The sequence below is a fragment of the Mirounga leonina genome, unplaced genomic scaffold (assembly GCF_011800145.1).
Source record: "Mirounga leonina isolate KUSES-001 unplaced genomic scaffold, KU_Mleo_1.0 Mir_53, whole genome shotgun sequence".
Taxonomy (NCBI): Eukaryota; Metazoa; Chordata; class Mammalia; order Carnivora; family Phocidae; genus Mirounga; species Mirounga leonina.
The window spans coordinates 13,837,154-13,860,446 of NW_023270807.1; the positions used below are offsets into that span (position 1 = coordinate 13,837,154).

At 42.1% G+C, this 23,293-nt stretch overlaps 1 protein-coding gene across 1 annotated transcript in view; it reads left to right on the forward strand.

Moving 5' to 3' along the window:
• The first annotated feature begins 7,409 nt into the window (after positions 1-7,409).
• The window catches only part of ADGRF2 (adhesion G protein-coupled receptor F2), an 18,449-nt gene continuing 2,565 nt past the window's right edge, over positions 7,410-23,293 (forward strand). The window contains exons 1-6 of the mRNA XM_034990824.1: positions 7,410-7,481; positions 11,802-11,844; positions 12,542-12,693; positions 15,088-15,321; positions 16,448-17,809; positions 22,487-22,528. Coding sequence (XP_034846715.1) covers positions 7,410-7,481; positions 11,802-11,844; positions 12,542-12,693; positions 15,088-15,321; positions 16,448-17,809; positions 22,487-22,528 — 1,905 coding nt within the window. The remainder of the gene's footprint in view (positions 7,482-11,801; positions 11,845-12,541; positions 12,694-15,087; positions 15,322-16,447; positions 17,810-22,486; positions 22,529-23,293) is intronic.

Below are 23,293 nucleotides of genomic sequence, written 5' to 3' on the forward strand. Positions count from 1 at the left end.
AAGACCTCGTCTTATCTGTCTTCATAACTGTCTCTGGAGCCTAAGTTGTACTTGCATGAAACTGGTCCAAGATAAAAGTTTTCTGAATGAATGAATGAATGAATGAATGAATAAAGAAATGAGACTCAGAGAAGTTAATATCTTGCCAAATTTCATAAAATGAATCATGATAAAATTGGAGGAAGAACATAGATCTTTTGACTTTCAACTTATTTCATGCTCTTTCTGCCACAATGTTAAAAAGCTTATTTTTTCCAATTATAAATCTAATTATTTGTAAAAAATATATTCTATATGTATCTGTATGTATACTCTATATATATCTGTATGTATACTCTATATATAGAGAAAGAAGAGTATGTGGAAAATTATTCTATCCTTTTTTTGTAGTTGCTAATACTTTGGTGTCCTTCCAGTGTTTTTATTTATATTTCCTTAAAAAAAAATTTAGAAATTAGAAAAACCTTGGTAAAGATGAAAGTAAAAAATCATCCACATGCTCATCTCCAGAAACACCTGCTGTTAATATGTTGCTATATTTGGTTCTGGTCTACTCACTCCCTCCTTTTAAACCATTCCTTTGATTTGGTAGGAATAATATATGCTTATGGTAAAGCAATTCAAAGAGAGCAGAAAATTTAGAGGATAAAAATATGAGAAACGATGCCCAATTCTGACACCAGAAAAAGCCATTGTTAATGATTAAATAGTATTCCAGACACCCAACCGGCTGAGCCAGGCACCCCATGAATTTCTTGATATTTTGATTTTGGGGGCTTTATCTTAATCTGTTATTTTATCATTTCTTTTTTTTTTAAGGTTTTATTTTTAAGATTTTATGTCAAATTTATTTGACAGAGACAGCAAGAGAGGGAACACAAGCAGGGGGAGTAGGAGAGGGAGAAGCAGGTTTCCCGCTGAGCTGGGAGCCCCATGTGGGGCTCGATCCCAGGACCCTGGGATTATGACCTGAGTCGAAGGCAGACGCTCAACGACTGAGCCACCCAGGTGCTTCTTATCATTTCTTTTTGAAGCTGATGTGTAATAAAAAAAAATCATAGCTTGAACTGATTTTGTGTGTGTGTGTGTGTGAGAGAGAGAGAGAGAGAGAGAGAGAGACAAATCCCATCAGTCATAATTTCCCTTCTCCATATACAATCTATTGCTAACATCCAATTTGAAAATTTGTCCCGTTAAAACAGAAGAAATAAAGGATTCTCACATTGTGCTTCTTTCTATATTTTTGGGTACTAATAAGATTTCTGAAGATTTTTTTCCACTCTAGTTTGACTAAAAGGGGAAGAGAAAAGAAAGATAAAGTTTAGGAGCTGTGCTCTGCTTCTACATTCTACTCCATTTCAAAATTTTCCACTTCTTTAAGAGTTTTTGAAGTTGTTCCCTTAAGTTCTGCACCTTCTCTCATTTTTTTTCAATTAGTGAAGTTTTTGCTATTTTTTCAATATTTTGTTAGTGTTGAGGGAAATATTCTATGATTCATTTCCAATCAAACATCTTAACTGAGAAATCCCACCACTGTTTTTCTATAGATGTGCATTTTTTTTTAAAAGATTTTATTTATTTTTCAACAGAGAGAGGGACAGCGAGAGAGGGAACACAAGCAGGGGGAGTGGGAGAGGGAGAAGCAGGCTTCCCGTGGAGCAGGGAGCCCGACGCGGGGCTCGATCCCAGAACCCTGGGATCATGACCTAAGCTGAAGGCAGATGCTTAGTGACTGAGCCACCCAGTCGCCCAGATGTGCATATTTTTAAGAGAGCACCTTATTGACTAATTTTCCCATTCATATTATATAATGTTATAATTATAATATTTAATATATTAATAAATATATATGTAATACAGCTACCTCATACTAATATATTATCAAACCTCTTCATGAATGTTTTTTAATGTTTATATAGATTTATCATATATATAGATTTATCATAGATTTTTATATAGATTTATCACAGATTTATATAAGATTTATCATAATTTCCTATTCCTTTCATTATTGTTTGACATTTACACTGCTTCCATACTCTTTTTCTTTTTTAAGATTTTTATTTATTTATTTGACAGAGAGAGACAGCGAGAGAGGGAACACAAGCAGGGGGGTGGGAGAGGGAGAAGCAGGCTTCCTGCCGAGCAGGGAGCCCGATGTGGGACTCGATCCCAGGACCCTGGGATCATGACCTGAGCCAAAGGCAGACGCTTAACGACTGAGCCACCCAGGCGCCCCTCCATACTCTTTTTCTGCTGCTGTATATACAAATCTGCCATCAGCAACTTTGTGTAGCATGCTGTTTTCCTGTATAAGTTATTTCTATACGATAGAGTCCCAGAAGTGTTGCAGTGCTTATCTGGGATGACTAAATCACAAAACCATTTGTATTCATTTTCACATCACTGCAAGTCAGCTTATCTTATTAACTGTTCCTTCTTGTCAGTCAAACGAATTCTGAAGGACCAAGACCTAGGGAAGGAGGCCTTTGATGTGGGACAGTTTGCTTCAGAGTGAGAAGCTTTGTCCAAGGAGGGAGATTCTAGACTGGAGCCAAAAGTGAGACCTGAACATCTGGGCACAGCAGGGGACATGACTCAGGAAAAAGACAGAAGGAATTCTGAAGGCAATTCTACTTAGTTAGTTAAGGTTACTTAAACTTCGATCTCTTTCATCTATCTATCATCTATCTATCTATCTATCTATCTATCTATCTATCTATCTATCATCATTTTTTTCCCCCTGGAGATGGTGATCAGCATTTCAGTCTTTTTATATCTTCAGGGCAAGAAGGAGGATGGGACAGAATGATGTAGTTAAAAGAACCTGCCCAGCTCATAAAATTTTATGATGTCAAGATGAAAGTTACATGTGAAACTGCTCTGAAAGAATTAACCCCATACAAAGATCAGCTCTTTCTCCTATCAGAAAAGCCGTATGATATACCAAAAAAAAAAAAAAAAAAAAAAATCACAGACCTGAGTTCAAATCCCAAATATGCTACTTAGTACCCGTGAAGTTCGGCGGGGTCAATTTTTAGCCCCTTAATTTTGGAACATCGTGAAAGTCACTTCAGTCTCACAGAACTACCTGATGACATTAAAAGAGTTAATGCAGACATAAGCCTGACGCAGAGTAAATAGACAATAACTATTTGTTTTATTCTCTTCTTGCCTTCCATTCAGGTGGGAGGGATGGAATTGGTGATTGACTAGAGGTAAAACAGCGGGATGGAGAAATGACAGACACAAAGGATCATCCACCCCTGGATACATCGAAAGTGTATTCCCACTGTTTGGGAACTTTGATAGTATTTTGCAGATCTCACTGGGAGCCTCAGCAATTTGCTACAAAACCCAATTATGGGGTGGGAGGATGGGTTAGCTTGGTGATGGGTATTAAAGAGGGCATGTTCTGCATGGAGCACTGGGTGTTATGCACAAACAATGAATCATGGAACACTACATCTAAAACTAATGATGTAATGTATGGTGATTAACATAACAATAAAAAAATTAAAAAAAAATTGCTGCAAGTGCTAGCCACAGACTGTCAGCTGACAGAGCTGGGGATTGAAATACTCCTGAGTGGCTGATAAAGTTCTGTCTGGAGTTTTGTTTATTTTGTTTGTGATTGCATTGAATCGTGTTCCAATACTTTTGTGTTTTCCTAATCAAGATTTCAGGATTCAAGTTGTAGAGTTTTTCTCCAAAATCACCCTATAAAATTGCTCTGGTCTCTCTCGCTTACGTGTGTGAGTGTGTGTTTAAATTAAGCCCTGTTTGTTTCTGATGGGGCCATCCACAGAACACGCCCCAGCATGCAGCTCCCCTGCTTGTTTTCTGCCTGCTTTGTCTTTCATTAGTGAGCTGTGCCTGTTGCCAGTCAACCACGTGGCTTTGGGGTGGAGGAATCTGACATAGAGAGAGGAAGAGCTATGTCGAAATTAAATTATTAACGTAGACGAGAATCGATAGGTGAAATCTGGCACTTTGGAATTCTTGCTCTGATGCTGATTTGAGTAGCTTTGACTTCTAGAGTCCTCAGGTCTCTAGGGAGCAAAGCCCATCCAAGTTCCCAAACCCTTGGAGCTGCTTTAGAAGCCTCATTAGCCTGTGGCTTCCCTGAGGTGGTGAGCAGACAGGGAAAGAAGTTATCCTTGTGGTTGTTTAAGTTCGAGCTGTTAGGACATCGCTTGGAAAGTGGGAGCTCATTTTGTGTTTGTTGAATAAACACATACATGAACATCTTAGGCACCTTTTTCAGATTTGGAAAGCAGACAGCAGAGAATGGGAAAACATATTTTAGTTTGGATGTTTGGAAATAGGATGTCTGCAGATCTAGCCACAGTACCCGGACACTCTACTGTTCTCCTCCACCGCCTCCTTCTTCTTCTTGATAAAGGAGAAGGGACATGTTTTCTTCCCTGAAAAAAATTGTAACATTTTGTATTTGGCACATTTTACTTTGTGAAATGTCAGCGCTGATGTAATTGCTTCATGATTTTTTGGTGTGAATCGCATGAGGTAACTGTTTTTTCAGGTGGTATGTTCTTGAGAGATAAGCCTTTCCTGAAATGAATGTCTGTAATGAATTTTTTTTTTTTTTTTGGCTTGGGATACATGAAACCAACATTTTTGAACATTTGTTTGAAAGAGAAGAGTTACACTCTGGGTACCCTTGCACTGCAGAAAGGTGTGGGGTGAGCAGGCGAGGGAGGTCTGAACCATTAGAGACCTGAGGCTTTTCAAAAGAAAATGGGAAGGAGGTGGGTGGCGTGGGGGTTGGGGGCGGGGGGTCAAAGATTGGATTCCTGCTGCTGTCTTGCCACGATACTTTTGGCTTCTTCCAAACTTTTTGCTTTCAAGGGACTGGAAAAAGAACCAATGATTATGGCTTAATGTCAACAAGTCTGGAAGAAAATTGATTTTATTTAAGTCCACTTTACTTAAAGAGCAGTTTTATAAGCAAAATACCAACAAAGCCAACCTTAGAAAATGTTTCTTCCAGTTAAAAGAATTAAGAAAAAGTTCAAAATGCACCTAGAGTCCCACTGTTGTTGAAACTTGCACAAAGATAGCATTCCAGAGTTATGGTCCTCAGTTCTTCTATGACAAGCTAGTCCCAGATAGCAAAGAAGTTGCTAGGAAATTCTTTTTTTTTTTTAAAGATTTTATTTATTTATTTGACAGAGAGAATGAGAGACAGAGAGCATGAGAGGGAGGAGGGTCAGAGGGAGAAGCAGACTCCCTGCCGAGCAGGGAGCCCGATGCGGGACTCGATCCCGGGACTCCAGGATCATGACCTGAGCCGAAGGCAGTCGCTTAACCGACTGAGCCACCCAGGCGCCCAGAAATTCTGGGCTCCAAAATTTTAATAGCATAACTATCAAAAAAGTCCCTACCGTAAAGTCTGTGAAGGTCATTACCACATAAAGCACAAAGTGCTCATTTTGCCCTGCATAAAAAACAATTACTCAAAATGCATTTTATATTTTTTTAAGATTTTATTTATTTGACAGAGAGAGAGACAGCGAGAGAGGGAACACAAGCAGAGGGAGCAGGAGAGGGAGAAGCAGGCTTCCTGCAGAGCAAGGAGCCCGATGAGGGGCTCAATCCCAGGACCCTGAGATCACGACCTGAGCCAAAGGCAGACGCTTAATGACTGAGCCACCCAGGCACCCGTAATCAAAATGCATTTTGATAAAATTAAAACAACTACGTTTAAAATTTAAAGCAACAGGACAATAAAATATTTTTTTCAATATGACACCTTAAACTTTTTAAGCAAACAAAGATTTCATATTGATCCATCCACCTGATCTAATCATTCAACTTCTTCCCAGCCCCCTTTAAAAAATCTGTTTGAGGGTCTGGGCAGAGCAGTGCTAACCCTTCAAAAGTTTGTTGTCTTCTATCATTCCTTAAATCTTTTTTTTTTTTAAAGGAGTTTTAAAGAGAAAACATTCTGTATGATGAGAATTTTAATGTAAAATTAATGTAATTCAGAAAAACATGGACTCATGCTCAGATTTTATGAAAATATGCCAACAAATTCATCAGTGGCTTTAATTTCTTTCTAATTTTGATGATTTTACCCAAAGCAGTAACTGCATTGGTGATGATTGTGGTAAGTCACTTTGGTGATTTTCATACTGGATTTTTATCCCTTTGAAAGATGTAAGTTGGAAAAAAGGAAGCCAACCTGACTGAAATCTACTTGAAACTGTGTGTCTATCTGGGTTTCTACTAAATACGTTAGAAAGTGATGAGCAACAAAGTAATCCTTGTGCTTAAAGAACTACGGACCTCCAGAAAACCCTATTAACAACAGGCTGAAACAGGCAATGTAAAATATTTTAAATAGTCATTGGATTTCAGTGCGGTAAATATTTCACTGCAGGAAATATGGTTAAAAAGACATTTTGCCTAGTCTTTAAAATAATGGTATTGTTTGCTGTAGAATTATGCATGATTGGGAGAAAGGCTACTCCTTTTTGGCTAAAAATGGTCAAATAGCAAACATCGACCATTGCAAAAGCTCCTGGCCTCTGTTGATGACACCAAGTCCTCTGAACACTTCCATCTAAAAGCAGAGAAACATCAAATACCATTCAAAGAGGATTTCACTCAAAATGAAAAATATTAAAATTATTAAAATTTAATACTAAAAAAATTCAACTTATGTGAGTCTTCTACAGAGCATGGACCTGATACAAATTGTCAGCTCTTCCTAACCGCCTCCCCTCCCTCCCTCCTTTCCTCTTTCTATAATGAGCATATCGTGGGCCCACCATGTGTCCAGCAATGTTCTAGGTGCCAAGGAACCATTTCAGTTTTGACATCAATTTGGACAGAAATCACAATGTCAGGACTTGGCTAAGATCAGTTTTGAAGTTTGATACCTACCTATGAAAATACAGCTCTGGTGTCAGGTGGGAGTGAGGATCATGGGCCAAGCCTGGAGCTTACTCTCCTTCCCAAGATATTTCTGGGCTGAGTTTGCACATAGGAACCCCAGCTCACCTTCTACCGTAGCCACCCACACGTTTCTCAGGCCTGCCTAACCCAGGGAGTGAACCATCATTCTGGTTGCCTGAACACGGGCTATTATTCACTGCAGCCCAGCAGGCAGCGTCCTTTGGAGGGATTCCCACAGGAGGTATCCCATTGCCTGCGCTTCCCGGGTCCAACTGTTACTCACACCTGCAGCCTCCCCGTGATCAATGGGAGGTCACAGGGAAGCCACCTGTGGGGCAGAGAAGTCTGAGTTGACCGCACGAAGGACAGAACCTAGACTTACAGGTTGACCGGGTCTGCAGGGAGAAGCTTCAAAAGCTTCAGATTGGAGACACTTTGCTTTTTCATTAATTTTTCTAGAAGCAAGAAAGGCAGCTACGTGAAAGATGATGACTCACATGCTTTGGCTGTACTGCTTCGTGTTTCTTATGCCCACAGAGTCTTGCAGGATGTTATGCCAGGTAAGAAAAGGGAGGTGGGAGAAGGCTGGTGGGAAAGCAATGGAAGCGAAAGCCCATCTGTGAGGCAGCTCCTACTTATCTGTGCTCAAGTGGAGGGAGAAGGCAGTGGTCCAGCCAGAAGAAGTTACCTGCAACGACAGGTATCCAAAACCCACTTTGGCTAATAGCCTCAAACTATTTTCACTTTAATTTTTTCCTATGAGTTCCTGAGATGCAATGAGGCTCAAATGATTTAAGGTTGATAAACTCCTTTTTTTTTCTCATATCCTTTGATGGTGAAGATTGTCATTGCTCATAACCAGGGGAGTGCTATTTCCGTGGAGGCACATGAAAATGTGGGGGTGGTGAGGGGGTGTCACAGTGACTGGGAGATACTTAATGGCAGTTAGTGGGCAGGACCTAGGAATGGTCTGGCTCAATGAAGCATTGTCCCACCCAAAATGAGATCTCTTTGAGAATCCTGAGAGTGAACGCAATGGATGGGCCGGAAGGAGGAATGAGCCCCTCAGATAGTCAATGGTTAATCAAGGTTTAACTGGGATGAAGTTTGTAGCAATGTACTGGTTGTAAATTTTGTTGGGGCAGTGAGCCCTATGACGCTCTCTGGAATATTTTCCCTCATACCATAAGTCATTTTAATGTCCTTAACAGTTACTTACTTAAAATAAGGTGTGGAGGATCATTGAGATAGACAGATGGAGAGAGAGACATAAAACTACTTTGATATTCTTGGGAATATCAAATTATTATTATTATTGGACTACAAGATCTGGAAGGGAGCTTTGAGATCAACTGGCGAAGCTCCATCTCTTACATGAGAAGGAAACAGGCCCATGTCGTGGAATGTGATTTTCTTGAGGTTACATACTGATCCAGCCACAGGACCACCAAGGCAGGACCCCTATTTCTTTAGATTCTGCTTCTTGTTCTTTCCATTGTATTATGTGCCTTCTTAGCAGAAGCCTCCTTAGGAAAGAATGACTTTGGAAATTCTTTGTAGGAGTTTCCAAATGATACTTACTTTACATTTTAAGTAGTATGCCACTGGCTGGGAGTTTTCTCTATGACTCCCCTTCTCCCCAGCGCTGAGCTGGTGCCTTGCTTTTGGGACAGGCTAAAGACTCCTTCAGAAAGACTTCTTCCAGAAAGCATCCCAACCCCACAACTTGGTTCTCCTTCCCCTCTTCATTTCCTCATCCATATTTTCCCACAAGACAGAACGTGGAGAGTAGACAGAGTCTGGGATGTTGGTTTTGTTTTCTTGGTTATTGGGGACCACCTTACAAACATTCCATACTTTTCTTCTCAATGTACAAGTTGCTGGATGCTGAGCTTCTGGGTGCTACCTCTCTCCTGACCTCCCTTCTCACTCAGGCCACTTCTCAGGTTTAGCAGATTACAGGTTTCCAAAGGGTCTTTTTCATAGTATTTTGCTGAAGATTGCAGATGTCTGAAGCTGAAGGGACTCATATTGGAGGCCAGCCTAGAAGTGAAATGACCAGGAGGAGTTGGATGTGGATGTGCTTTGGCAAGTTAATTGGGAAGAGGCAAATCAGGTCCTTCACTTAAGAAGACAGGGTTTCCAGAATTCCTTGTAAATAGCACACCATGGTCTTCTGCCCACATATCTGATTAATATAATGTGACTTCATGAGGTTCTGTTTAATGGGCCAAGGGTTATCCAGAGTTGTTCACTTTGAAGTCCTTTATTGTGGTGTATTAGGGACCATGGCCCTCTCAAGATGGGTTTAGGGCATCACTTCCCCACACCCTACGTCCTTGCACGTGGGCTGACTTGGTGGAAAGGACAGTGTCATAGGATTGAGAAGAGCTGTGTTCTAGACCCAGCTCTAAGAGGAACCCCCTGTGTGGCCTCAGGTAAGTCACCTCTTCTATCAAAGACTCATCTTCCTTACCTATAAAATAAAAAGGTCTTTCAAAATGCAAAAAATGCCATTTTATTATTCTTGTTGGGTCAAAAGCCTTTAAGTCTTCTAGGTATATAATAAGGCTTGGATCTCTAGACTGTGAAATGAGAAGTCATTTTACATCAGTGCTTCGAAGGACATTGTATTTCACGAATCCTCGGTGATACCTTCTTCCCCTTGAGTAGACCCTAAATGCTCAATTCAGATTTTTCCATAAATTCTTATTGGTAGAGAAAATGGAAGATTCGGGCTTGTTTCTTGATAACATAGAGAGAAACAATATTTTGAAGGGGAAAGGGACATGAACTCCACATGTTACTCACATAACTAAGTCACTGCGTTTCTAGGTCCTTCCCTAGTGGTGTAGATCTTGGAATGCAAGTTGGAGAATTGGACCACGGCTCTTCCTAGCCACTAGAGAGCAAACTTCTGGCACAAAAACAGGAAATTTCAGTCTCTTTTTCATTCTCTCTTCGCACACACACAAACACATACATGTATGCATATGTCAGTGGATACATACATGTTAATACGTACACATACACACATACATGTGAGACACAGAACTAGCTACTTAGGGGGATATAAAAGATATAGCACACAACCCATGTTCTTAAGGAACATGCAATTTAACTGAAAAGATAATACGTGCATATAAAAATGGTTAGATATTAAATAGCAGGTAAGTGACTATGTGCATATATACAAAGCATTGAATGAGGGTTATAGTGGTATATATAATAAATCTTACAGGAGCCAGAGAGAGAGAAGGATGTATCATTTAGAACTGGATCAGGAAAGACTTCTTGGAAGGGACAAACTTGAGCTTTGTATGTCATAGATATTCAGTAAGTCCCTATTCAGAGAGTAATAATGGGAGCTAAGTCTTAAATACTGCTTACAATATTCCAGGCCCCATTCTAAGTGTTTTCCATAGGATGATCTCATTTATTCTTCATTAAAGTGCTCTGAGGTATCACACAATTATAATACTATCATTCTTACCCTACTTCACGGATAATGGAACTGAGGCCCAGAGAGATGAACTTTTCCAAGGTCTCAAGTAGTGGTACTGGGATTTGAACCCAGGTGGTCTGTTCCCAGAGTATACCCCTTGACAACAATGTGTGACTGCCACTCAGTGAAGGTTCCAGTCTGATATGAATGAGTGGGATGAAGAGGGGTTTTTACTCAGGAGAGTGGGAAGTGCTCGTGATAGGGGGAAGCCTAGATTTGGAGGAGGTTTCCTTAAAGAACAGGAATACAAAATTACAAATACAAATTAAGGGAAAAGTGAATGTCTACTTAAATTGAGGAAAGTAATTACAATAAATTTCAAATTTTACAACAAATTTAGAAATGCTAAAGAGTTTTACATTCACCAATTACTCAGCATTATTCAGTAATAAACCCAGTAAAATCACAGTATTTTTATTAATAAACTGCCCACATCTTTTTCTCTACATTTTTGGCTGCATACTTGCATGTCAATAATTTTATAATATTTTTTTTTCTGTAGAGAAGATAGAAAGATTATTCAGTTTTTCCTCCAGCATTGCTGATCAAATTTGTTTTTTATTATTGCTAGTTTAGAAAAATATCTTTCAGCTTCTCCTTTCATTATTAGTAATGCCATGTAAATATGTAAGTCTGTTGTCAACTTTGGGAAAGCATCTAACAAGTTTCTTTGAAATATGAGCTGCAAGATGTCCAGAACACTTAGAATTTTCTCATTCTGTGACTCATTGTAAATACTATATTTTTAAGAATTGTAAATACTCTAAAAATGAGTGCCACTTACATGTCGACGTCCCCATTGTAATGTGGAAATGACTGCAAATTTCATAACTCTATCCTATTAAGTTCGAACTAGATGGATCCCCAATTCAACCTTTACTTGTCCAGATTCCATAAATACCTACAACCTCTCTGGTGCTATCCATCCAAAATGAGGGAGAGTGTGAAGGAAGGCAAAGTGGAGTGGCAAAAAGTAGTGGTCTGAACAGAAGATGGTTAAACTGTTTTGCTTTGAAAATTTAATAAAATATACGATCGTGTGAACACATTGCTGGACCCTCTGTCAGTGTTTTGAAGGGGACCATACAAGCAAGGGATTCCAAAGCTTACCCTCTTTAGCTTCCACGTAATTCCACCTCTGCTCTTGGTGTATTTCTTGGATAGAATGCTGGTCCTTCTTGCTGGAGAGGAAGGAGGGATCCTGCTGAGTGGCAGCAGGAGAGAAAACTGTCCAGACTGATGACAAAATGATGACATACTTCATGGTCTTGGCTGTTGGTGGCGGCCTGGCATCATTAGTCTGTGCCTAAAGTGGATCCTTGGGCTGGCATTGCAACAATTAGTTTTCATGTGGATTTTGATTTTCCCTTTCTAGGTTGCCAACAAAAGCAAGGAGAAGATCTCTGCCAGGCCACATGGTATGTTGGCAGTGGTTAGTAATCAAATGGAAGTTTTTGTTTATTTATTAGGACAGAGAGCCATGCTCAGCCCTCTGTTGATGGCATGACAGATGGGACTCCCTGATGGCTCGCATTTGGACTCTTTAGTTTTCTCATATTAAATTGTACCTTTGGCCCCTGCTCCCCTCTCCTCCCAGGACCCTCTGCGCCATCCTGGCCAGAGAGTTCTTTGCCATGAACTCTTTCAATTGAGCCAGGCCAGCCTGGAGCAGTGGCCAGAGCAGGGCTGTGAGAACTCATGGATGACATAACTCAACGAAGTTCTGGAGCTGAGAGCTTTCTCAAAGAACATGGGGTGCAGTGGCTTCCATACTGTGTTCTGGGGAGCTGGAGGACTGTGAGGGAGCTGTGGGGTATGAGAGACCTCGTGGACTGAACGTGGGCTCTCCCTTGTCACTTCACCTGGGGAAGTTCCACTTTTATCTGTTTTATACGTTTGAGTTCTGGATAAGAGTTTGTTGGAGACAACAGGTGTTTGTCACTGAAATAGATGATGATCACTGATCTATTTCAACCTTCCTCCACTTTGTGAAGAAAATACATCTGATGTCCACGGGGTTTATGTGTCCTCATTATGCTGACACCTTGGTGATTGGCCCATGCAGTGCACAGCCCTGAGCTCTCCATCTGATGCTGATACCTTTTATTTCCCCAGGTGTATGTGATGGTGTCTGTGTAGACAATTCCCACTGTAGCCAACCTTGCCCTCCTGACACTCAGGGGAATATGGGGTTTTTATGCAGGCAAAAGAAATGGTACAAGATCACTGAAACCTGCCGGACTCTTAATGCCTTCAACATCTTTGAGGTAATATCCTTTTTCTCATACACAGAGGGGAGCCCCAAATTAGCAATGCATACTGTGGTCAATAAGAGAGAGGGGGAGCACGAAGCAGGGCTGGTAGGTGAGTGCTTTTTAACGTGAATAAACACCTACTCATTTTCTCTCTCTGCACAAGAATGGAAGTCCTAAATCTGGGCATCTGAAAGTCTGTGCTCTGGGCTCCCACACACTTCATGACACAAAGGAACCTGATCCTCAGCTCAGAGCTAGAAGAGCTGTCAAGAATGATCATGGCCTACTTCTCCATCTTTGCTCTTAGCTCTTTACTACAAAGCCTCGGTCCTCAATGTACCCTTCTCTGACCAGCAGCATGGGCTACCCTGAGAACTTTTATTTGTTTATTTTTTTAAAAAGATTATATTTATTTGTTTGACAGAGAGAGAGAGTGAGAGAACACAAGCAGGGGGAGCGGCAGGCAGAGGGAGAGGGAGAAGCAGGCTCCCCACTGAGCAGGGAGCCCAATGTGGGGCTGGATCCCAGGACCCTGGGATCATGACCCGAGCCGAAGGCAGGTGCTTAACGACTGAGCCACCCAGGCACCCCTACCCTGAGAACTTTAGATATGCAGGCCCCACCCCAGACCTGCTGAATCTGAAGCTGCAGGTTATCAAGATCCCCAGGTGATTTCTGTGCTCAGTAAAGCATGAGGAGCAAGCTGACCTAAAGGGAAGGACTTCATTATCAAACAAATGAACCTATTTCCATACATACTTAAGTAATGACACATTTTAAAAAAATCAAATTTTGATAAATAAAATCAGATGAAATATTATTTCTTCTCTTTTTATTTCTTTCACTCCTCTTCTCCTAGGGGCTTCACCTTTCTGAAGTTCAGCTCCTGATTCCTTCAGAGGAGTCAATGCTTTTGCATCTCTTTGGTCCTAGGGAACATTCCCCATTTGGTGGTTTTGGGGGTGACCAGGGGGAGTGCCAGTGGATGCTGTACCTGAAGTCCCTGACGAGACTTCAAAAGACTGCCCACCCCAGGGTGTCCATCACCGGGCCCACCCCTAATTTGAGGAATCTGGGCAAAGATACACACAGAGACCCATCTACCATATGTTTTAATATCTAAATGCTTTAAATCAAGCTTCCAGACTGCTAAGTAAAATATGTTCTGCTGGTCTCCCGTCGGATTCTAACCTGCACCTCCAGTGTGGTGGAAAGCCAAGGTCACATGCTCATAACCCTGCAACCAGTGTCCCTTGGTCACCTCTCAGGCCTAGTGGTGAGCATAATGGTGCCATGCTCCATCCTTGGTAGCATAGACTTCGGGAAGAGGCCCATGAAGGCCCCGGAAGTGGGCTTGGGGTTGCTGAGCAGGGGATTTGAGTGTCTAGATGCCGGGACATGAGTTCTGAGTGGGCATATCCTCTAGGCCCACAGTCTCTTTGTCTTGTGAGGGGGCAGGCAAAAGGAGGCCAGAAAAGGGTCCTCTAAAGTAACGGTTGGCAATTTTTTTTTCCTGTAAAGGGCCAAATGGTTAATATTTTAGTCCCTGTGGGTCATAGGGTCTCTCTTGTGAGTATTCAACTCTGCCACTGTGGCAAGAAAGCCGCCATAGACAATACTTCAATAATGAGCAGCCTGGGTCCCAATAAAACTTTATTTACAAATATAGGCAGCCAGTCGGGGACCATGTTTGCCCCCCCTGCTCTGAAGTGTGGGACCCAGAGCCTGAATCTGTGGGGCAGCCTGTTTATCACTATTTTCAGTCACTCTTTTGTGCTGGTGTCTGTTGATTCATCCAAATCTGGTTCAGAATGTCTATGTTTAAAATATGCTTAGTGGGGCGCCTGGGTGGCTCAGTCGGTTAAGTGGCTGCCTTCGGGCTCAGGTCATGATCCCAGAGTTCTGGGATCGAGTCCCGCATCGGGCTCCCTGCTCTGCGGGGAGCCTGCTTCTCCCTCTCCATCTGCCTGCTTCTTTGCCTACTTGTGCTCTCTCTCTATCTCTCTGTCAAATAAATAATAAATAAAATCTTTAAAAAAAATAAAAATAAAATATGCTTAGTAAAAATAAGCTTAAATGACACTAGAAATTTATCAGATGCACAGGACATAGATACGGTGTATATACACAGAAGCGCTCTGAAGTGCTATGCTAGAGATAGCATTTGTTCTCGGCAGGGCGAGGGTTTAGGTGCAGTCAGCTGGCAACCTGGACCTCTGGTTTTCTCTTCACCTACCTTGGTATGGGGCAAGTTATCCCATAGCAAATGCGACTATGAAAATGTAAAATTGAAAAACATTTTGCGTGTACAATTGCGTGATAAGGCTATCCTAAATTTTTTTAAAGGTACTTTCATATTCAAAGCAAAAGTAACCTAATACAAACTTTCTTTTTGCCCTTTCTTAGACAAATTCCTATTCGGGTCAGCCATTCGGAGGAAATACAATAGAAAAAGAGCATGCCAGAAAGTCTGAGACCATCACAGACATGCTGATGCAAAAGTGTCCGGAGGATTTGTCCTGTGTACTCAGGAACATTCAGCGGTCTCCCCGGATCCCGGGAAACATCGCTGTCATCGTGCAGCTCCTACACAACATATCCACGGTGCTATTGACGGGTGTTGATGAGGCGAAGATGAAGGTGAGTGACCTTGATTTGGTAGAATGACATTTTGGTGCAAAGGAATGCAGGTTTGCTGGAGTATTCTGTGGGCTTTTTAGGGTCTGTGATGCTTGGGTAGCAAATGCTCAATAAATGTTCACCACAGAATAAACAAGGGAAAATGGAAAAGGTGAACACAACCAATACGCGTTTAGAGACAGAACTTACTGGGTGCTGGGTCCTACACGGGAATCTTTTCCAACGTACATTTCGGCTACTGAACACCTCTAAGAACCATTCTGGTTCTGCAGAGAGTCTTTTCCTACTCTCACCTGTGAGTCAGAACAGGCTGCTAAAATGGAAAATAGCCGCATGCAAAGAAAACAGCCACACATGTCTGCTGCAGAAGTGTGAGGTGGACCTGGATTCACTTCTTTTATTTTTGATCTTTGAGGCAGAGGAGAAAAAGGAGGTTCAGCCTCTGGTGTCAGATTTCGATTTACTATGTTCCTGTCCAGGGTCCTGCATACAGTTGGGACTTAATAGATGTTCGTTGCATGATGGGTCCTCTGAGCAGGGTAGGCAAGTGGCTGGCTTCACCACGGTGTGAAGGGAAACTGATGATGTCAGTGAGCTTGGGGAAGGCTGCCCACTTGCCTGCCTCACAGGGAGACGCTTCATACATGACATGAGGGCAATGCCTTCCTCGCTCTATTCTCCGGCTCAAACTTCCATGGCCTGCGAGTACCCTGGGGATCTCATTATGATGCTGATTCTGATTCACTAGCTCTGGGGTGGGCCCCGAGATTCCATACTTCTTCTTCCTCTTTTTTTTTTTTTTATAGATTTATTTATTTGAGAGAGAGAGAGAGAGCACGAGTGGGAGGGGCAGAGGGTGAGAGAGTCTTAAGCAGACTCCATGCCCAGCAAGGAGCCCCACACGGGGCCCGATCCCAGGACCCTGAGATCATGACTCAAGCCGAAACCAAGACTCAGAAGCCCGACCGACTGTGCCACTAGGTGCCCCAAGATTTCATACTTCTAAGAAGTTCCCAGGGGATGCCTATGCGGCTGGCTGGCGGGCCACACTTTATAGAAGTGAACCCTGACTGTCCTGGCAGATTCAGGTGGTGGCTCGGTACTAACGCTGCTCCTTCGTTGGCAGAGTTACAGCGTCATGGCCAACCACATTCTTAACAGCAAAAGCATCTCAAACTGGACCTTCATCCCCGAAAGAAACAGCAGCTGTGTCTTGCTACATTCGGTCAATTCCTTTGCAAGAAAGCTATTTATAAGTAAGTATCCCATTGACATATCAGACGTCTTCATTCATACTACGGGCACCACCATATCCCGAGACAACGCTGGCAAGAATTTCACTTTTTCAATGAGAATTAATGACACAGGCCGTGAGGTCACCGGGCAGGTGCTGATCGGTAGAGATGAACTTCAGAACGTGCCCGCTCCTTCCCAGGCCGTCAGCATTGCATTTCCGACTCTTGGGGCCATCCTAGAGGCCAGTCTTTTGGAGAATGTCACCGTCAATGGGCTCGTCTTGTCTGTCATTTTGCCCAAGGAACTTAAAAGAATCTCGCTGATTTTTGAAAAGATCAGCAAGTCGGAGGAGAGGAGGACCCAGTGTGTTGGCTGGCACTCCCTGGAGAGCAGATGGGACCAGCAGGCCTGTCAAATAATTCAAGAAAACTCCCAGCAAGCTGTTTGCAAATGTAGGCCAAGCAAGTTGTTTACCTCCTTCTCCATTCTTATGTCACCCCACATCTTGGAGAGCCCGATCCTGATTCATATCACGTACATAGGCCTGGGCATCTCGATTTGCAGCTTGATCCTTTGCTTGATCATCGAGGCCTTGGTCTGGGGCCAAGTGACGAAGACAGAGATCTCATACTTACGCCACGTGTGCATCGCCAACATCGCGGCCACCTTGCTGATGGCTGACGTGTGGTTCATTGTGGCTTCCTATCTCAGTGGTCCTGTGACACACCACAATGGGTGTGTGGCAGCAACATTTTTTGTTCATTTCTTTTACCTTTCTGTGTTTTTCTGGATGCTTGCCAAGGCACTCCTTATCCTCTATGGAATCCTGATTATTTTCCGTACACTGCCCAAATCAGTCCTGGTGGCTGCTCTCTTTTCAGTCGGCTACGGGTGCCCTTTGCTCATTGCTGCTGTTACGGTTGCTGCCACTGAGCCCAGCAAAGGCTACCTACGACCTGAGGCCTGCTGGCTCAACTGGGACATGACCAAGGCCCTCCTGGCCTTCGTGGTCCCAGCCCTGGCCATCGTGGTCGTAAACCTGATCACAGTCACACTGGTGATTGTCAAGACCCAGCGCGCTGCCATTGGCAGTTCCATGTTCCAAGAGGTGAGAGCCATTGTGAGAATCAGTAAGAATATCGCCATCCTGACACCGCTGCTGGGGCTGACCTGGGGATTCGGGATAGCCACTGTCATCGATGACAGCATCCTGGCCTTCCACATTATCTTCTCCTTGCTCAATGCGTTCCAGGTAAGTCTAGGTGCTACTGACCCAGTACTAAGTGGGAGAATTCAGGAAGAAGCTTTGTCATCCGGAGCTTCTGCAATGTATTTCTTTATAAAAGACAACAGATTCGGGGTAACGTATTGAGTTAGGAAATAAGCTATTTTTCCCCAGAAAGGCCTGGGTTCAAATCTTGACTCTCTCACCTACTAATGCGTAATGATCTCTTAAGATACCTGCTTAACTTTTCTGAGCCACGTTTTTCTCACTTATAAAATGGGTATAATACTGCCCACCTTATAACGGTGTTAGGAAAATGAAATAAAACACCGAATAGGAAAGCACCAAGTACCAAAATGACCTAAAGATCATAAATAGCACAACGGTAAGGCTGAGCTCCTACTGTTTAGAAATTAAACATCACCACTTCCCCCAAATCCAGGTACCTAACTGGAGGTATTAAAATGTGCATCTTTATTATATTTCTTTCCATTTAGAATTTTTAATTCCCATTGGAAGCCATCTTATTTTAATGAGGCAAGTCATACAGAGTGATATTAAAGAGTTTCTTTTCTCTCACCTCTATGAATTAAGCAATGTTCACAGTTTCATGTGTCTCCTTGCCAAATTTTTATGCTTATATAAAAATATATTTTGATATAATATAGGGGTTAAAAATATACATTATTATGCACCTTACTTTTTCACTTAAAAATACATAGTAGTCTCTTATGAGGTTACTGTGTATAAATATGTCTCTTTAATGACTGTATGGTATTTCATATTCAATAATTCCTTACTGAAATTTGTTTTTTTTCATTGTTTTCTGTCATTGTGTACCAATGAGCCAAAGTTTATTCTACTGAATATTAAGTATGTAGATAGGAACTAATTGATAAGAAAGCTTTGATTTTTCTAATGACCTTTAAAATAATCCTTTTTTCTGAATGTAGGCTTATTTGAAAATAAATGTTTTACCTGATGGATAATAGAGATTTGAAGTCAAATATTTTCTCCTTTTTCTCTTTCAAAAATGATTTCGTTTTACAATAAGCATTTTGACGCCTTGGCGAACAAGGTTAATAATAATAGGGGTGCCTCATCTTTTGAATCTCTGTTTTTATGCATTTCTATAGGAAAAAGATGAAGTGTATCCAACATTTTTTGTATAGCTTTACCCATGTTTATGCAGCTAGTCACGGATAGGGCTGGGATAACCACCTAGTGTTCTCAAATTTCTGTTCAGTGTATCCCATGGCTGTCAGGAGCCCTTAAGGAGTTCATGTATCTACTCCCCTGCATTTCCCCTTCCTCGTCTCCCCAGGGGCCACCTTGCCTGTGAGTTTTGTTCTGGACTAGGCCGTGTGCATTTGCATTTTGGTACCATGAGCTCCTTTACCTGTGGTGACAGGATCAATCTGTAATTTCAATTCAGTTTCTGCCTTGACTCCTGCCAAGGAGGGTGGAGCTCATCTAAATGCTGGTACTGATGGAGGTGACAAGCTGAGAGCGGGGTGTGGGTGAAGGGTAGACACTGGGGCAGGCCATAGGCACTGGTGTGCTGGGGCTGGTGTTTACTGGCTCAAGAGAAATGACTTCTATTTTCAGGAGTTTTGCCAACTGACCTCATTAAAAATTAAATATGTAAACTTGTAATTAAATAAAACAAAGGTTTTGTGTAAGGTCCTACATCCTCAAAAGGCATTACTTTCCAATTATTTGTCAACACTTTCCTATGCTCCTGAGGTCATTTGCATCTATTGTATCTGTACGGTGGAAACACTGTATGATGATGTGTCCGTCGCTTCCTAACTCCACGTTTGGTGATGTCGCATTGCTAGATTTAAACCAGCCAGTGTGGGAGTATTGAACCATGGAGACTGGCAAGTGCTACAAATTAGGAGAGCTGGTTATTGCATTTACCAGCATGTCGGTGGGCCAGGGCATCCTCGGGATGCCCAGTGTGGGAGGAGAGAAAGGAGAGCCATCAATCTGCTGAGGTGGGGGACACAATCAAGCAAGAGGAAGGAAGCAGGACAAGCAGAATCCTAGGATGAACCGAGATGAGGGGCGCTGATGGAGCAGACAGAGAAAAGAGACCCCTGAACACGTGGCAAGGTCCAGAAGATGTAGGAGAAAGACTCTTCTGGAGGTTTCCCGGTCCTAGCCCTGTTCCACTGGTTTTAAAGCTCAAACAGCCCCCTCCCCACCCCCTTTGCTAGGGAACTATTAGTATGTAGTCAGTTGCTGACTTGACTGCTTACTTTGTGATCCACAACTCCTGGTTGGTATCCTCTCTTGTATTTACTGAGAGTAACTGTGGGCCGGGTAAGGTTTTGGGGACCCCCTCATAGCTGTTTTGGTGGGAGAAAAGTAAATGTCTCAGTCCATTTGGGCTGCTATAACAAAAACACCAAGGATTGTTTCAAATAAACAGAAATTTATTTCTCACAGTTCTGGAGGCTGGCAAGTCCAAGGTCAAGGCACACGCAAATGCGGTGTTTGGAGAGAGCCCGCTTCCTGCCTCATAGACGTATAACCATCCTCTTGCTATAACATCACATAGCAGCACAGGCAAGGGAAGTTTCTGGGGTCCCTTTTAGAAAAGCACTAATCCCTTTCATGAGAGCTCCACTCTCATGATCTAATAACCTCCCAAAGGCATGCCTCCAAATACCTTCACATTGGGTGCTAGGATTTAACAGATGAATTTTGGCGGAGGGATACGAACATTCCTTCCATAACAGTAAAGCATATATTTTAAAATTTTGGAGAATACCTTGAGATTTATCTGCTCAAATTGTGCTTTATTTACTAAAAGAAATACAAAGAAGCTGCTACCAGTGAATTTTTATCAATCAGATACTAAACCCTTGATTAATAATTTATCCACATTTTCTGAATGATGTTTTGTGTAACTTTTCCCAGGGTGGGACCAATGAAAAGTGGAATATTTCCCTGTTACGTATTTATGACTGTACGAATGCAGGTTGCATAATAAAGCCATTAAACACACACACAGATGTGGACACAGACACACACACAAATAAATACACAGAGACACCACATTTGCTGACAGTTTTGTGTCAAGCATTATGCTAAATTTTGCAGATATGAATATACTTAGTTTAGCCTCGAGAAATTGAAAATCTTATAAGGACAGAAATTCCTCTTCGTCCTTTAGCCAGAGGAATGTATTTTTTGGAAGAAACAGGCTAAAATTATGGTTCCTAGATATTTAAAAATTTTAATTCTTAGGCAAAATTCATGGAGATTCTGATTTAAAAATGTATTCCTAGTACTGAAACCAGGCCTGGATGTATTTGTCCCAAACATCTTTATACAAATGACACTTTGTAACCTAATGGACCATGCCATCTATGACATTTTCTTGGTAGACAGAGTGACAGATTTCAATAGTTACCTTGTAGGCTAAGAGTGTCACACAGAAAAGCAATCCCATAGAAGCTCTCCAAGCTTTGGAGTGCTTGCTGGACTGGCTGAATGGATAGGTATATTTAGTATGTTTTGGGGGGAATGGATGAGTTTTATGGCCGGCACCAGTCTCTGTGAAATCCTCCACCTCTCAGGTAAGCTTTTTTACAAATAGAGGTAGCAGTGGGTTTGGTATTGTTCCTGCTGAGGACCACCGGGGTGCAACATCTTTATGGTGCCATTTACATTAAACCCAGGTGTCTTAATAGACCTCTGCCTGGGTAAGGGTTAACATTCGATTATGAAATCGAAGCAGCTTAACAAGGTGATGTTCTGTTAGCCAAAGTCTTTATCTCATTTCTCCTCTCGGGTGAGCCAGGACCTGAGTAACCACACCTTCAGGAGAAACTGTCTAATGAATGTTGCAATCTATCACATTTTGAAAGTTGAATCTCTGGGTTTCTTTCTCCTTGTCTGAAAATGGGACAAATATGTTTCCTTCCTTCTTCCAGGGTGGTTTGGGGCCAATTCAAAGGGACTGTACCTAGAGAGGAACAGCTTCCTTTTGACTTGAATGGGGTCTGTGTTTGGATGGATGGTAAGGGATCTGAGAGCTAAGTAAGTCCCTCCATGTCCTCATATTTGCAGCATCTGTTTCTGAGCACACGTTATGTGCTTAGCAGCTCAGTCTGTTTTGGGTCTTAGTCTTCTGAGGGTCCATGCACTTGATTTTTCTTTGCAAGTTTTATAACAATCTTTGGCTATGGATGGGGAAGGAGGTTGAGAGTGTTAACAGAAGCTGAGCATAGCCACTTCTGCTTTTTTTTCCTGTGGAAGTTTCTTTCCTTATAGTTTGTCCAAGATTTGCAAGGTTGCTGTCCATGGCTGAACATCTCCTCTAGCTCTTGCTCAGACTATTATATTCTGGTGAGATATACATTGTGGTGAGCTCCTGATAAATGCAAAACACTTTTATTTTGCCCAATTTAAGAAGAAAATCCCATCATCTGGTATGGATCATGGACCTTGGTCTGTTTGATTTACTGAGATATCCCAAGTGTCTGGCACATGGAAGATGCTCAGTCAAAATTCGTCAAATGGATGAATCTAGGTGTTGTGACCTTAAGAGAGTCAAAGATTTAATAAATTGTTTTTAGTTTAGGTGTTTTTTTTTTTTGTTTTTTTTTGTTTTTTTTTTTTTTACCAGAATAGGAACTGATGAGTACTGGTATTTAAAATGGCTCTTCTTCCCTCTTCTGTCTTTCTCAGGGCTTCTTCATCTTGGTGTTTGGAACAATCCTGGATCCCAAGGTATTGTAAATTCTTCTTCTTCTTCTTCTTTTCATTATCAGTACTTGGCCCTTAAATCCTCACTTGTAAAGACCACTTATTGAGCATCTTTGACCTCAATCATTTGCACACGGCATCACTCTTCTTTATGATGCAAGTAAAATCGACCCTCTGGCAAACTCCTATGGAGCTAAGCATTTTATGTACGTCAGCTCTAACCCTTAAAACGATCTTGGGTATTCTTATTTTCAGTTTTATGGATGTGGACACCGAGACTCAGAGTGATTAAACTTGCCCATGAGCTCTACAGAAACCCACTCTAACAAGTTGAAGCTGAAAGAGGATTTATTAAGTCTCATATCATCTTTGGGAAGGTCTCTCTGGCTTGGAGGCTCGGAAGCTACATGCCAGGGACAATTCCCAATCTAGAGCACAGAACTAGACCCCAGTGCTCCTCCCACTTCCCTGGGCACAGATAGCACAGCTCACTAGGCCCATGTCAGGCAGCAGATGCTGAGCTAGAATTGCTGTTCCTATTGTCTTGGAGGTCGCCGCCCCCTAGCCTGTTGGGGTCCACTGGCACCTGCTTGTTTGCACTGTCATGTCTGATTGGCTGAGTCCAGGTCAGATGGCTGCACCTCCGCAGCGGGGGAGATTGGGACAGTGAGTTCCACCTTAAAGAGCAGGCGACTCAGGGAAGGGAATTTTCCAATTGCAGATTGAGTGTGTATAGGTGGTGAAACGAAACATGCATGAAATATCAAAAAACGAAACATGCATGAAATA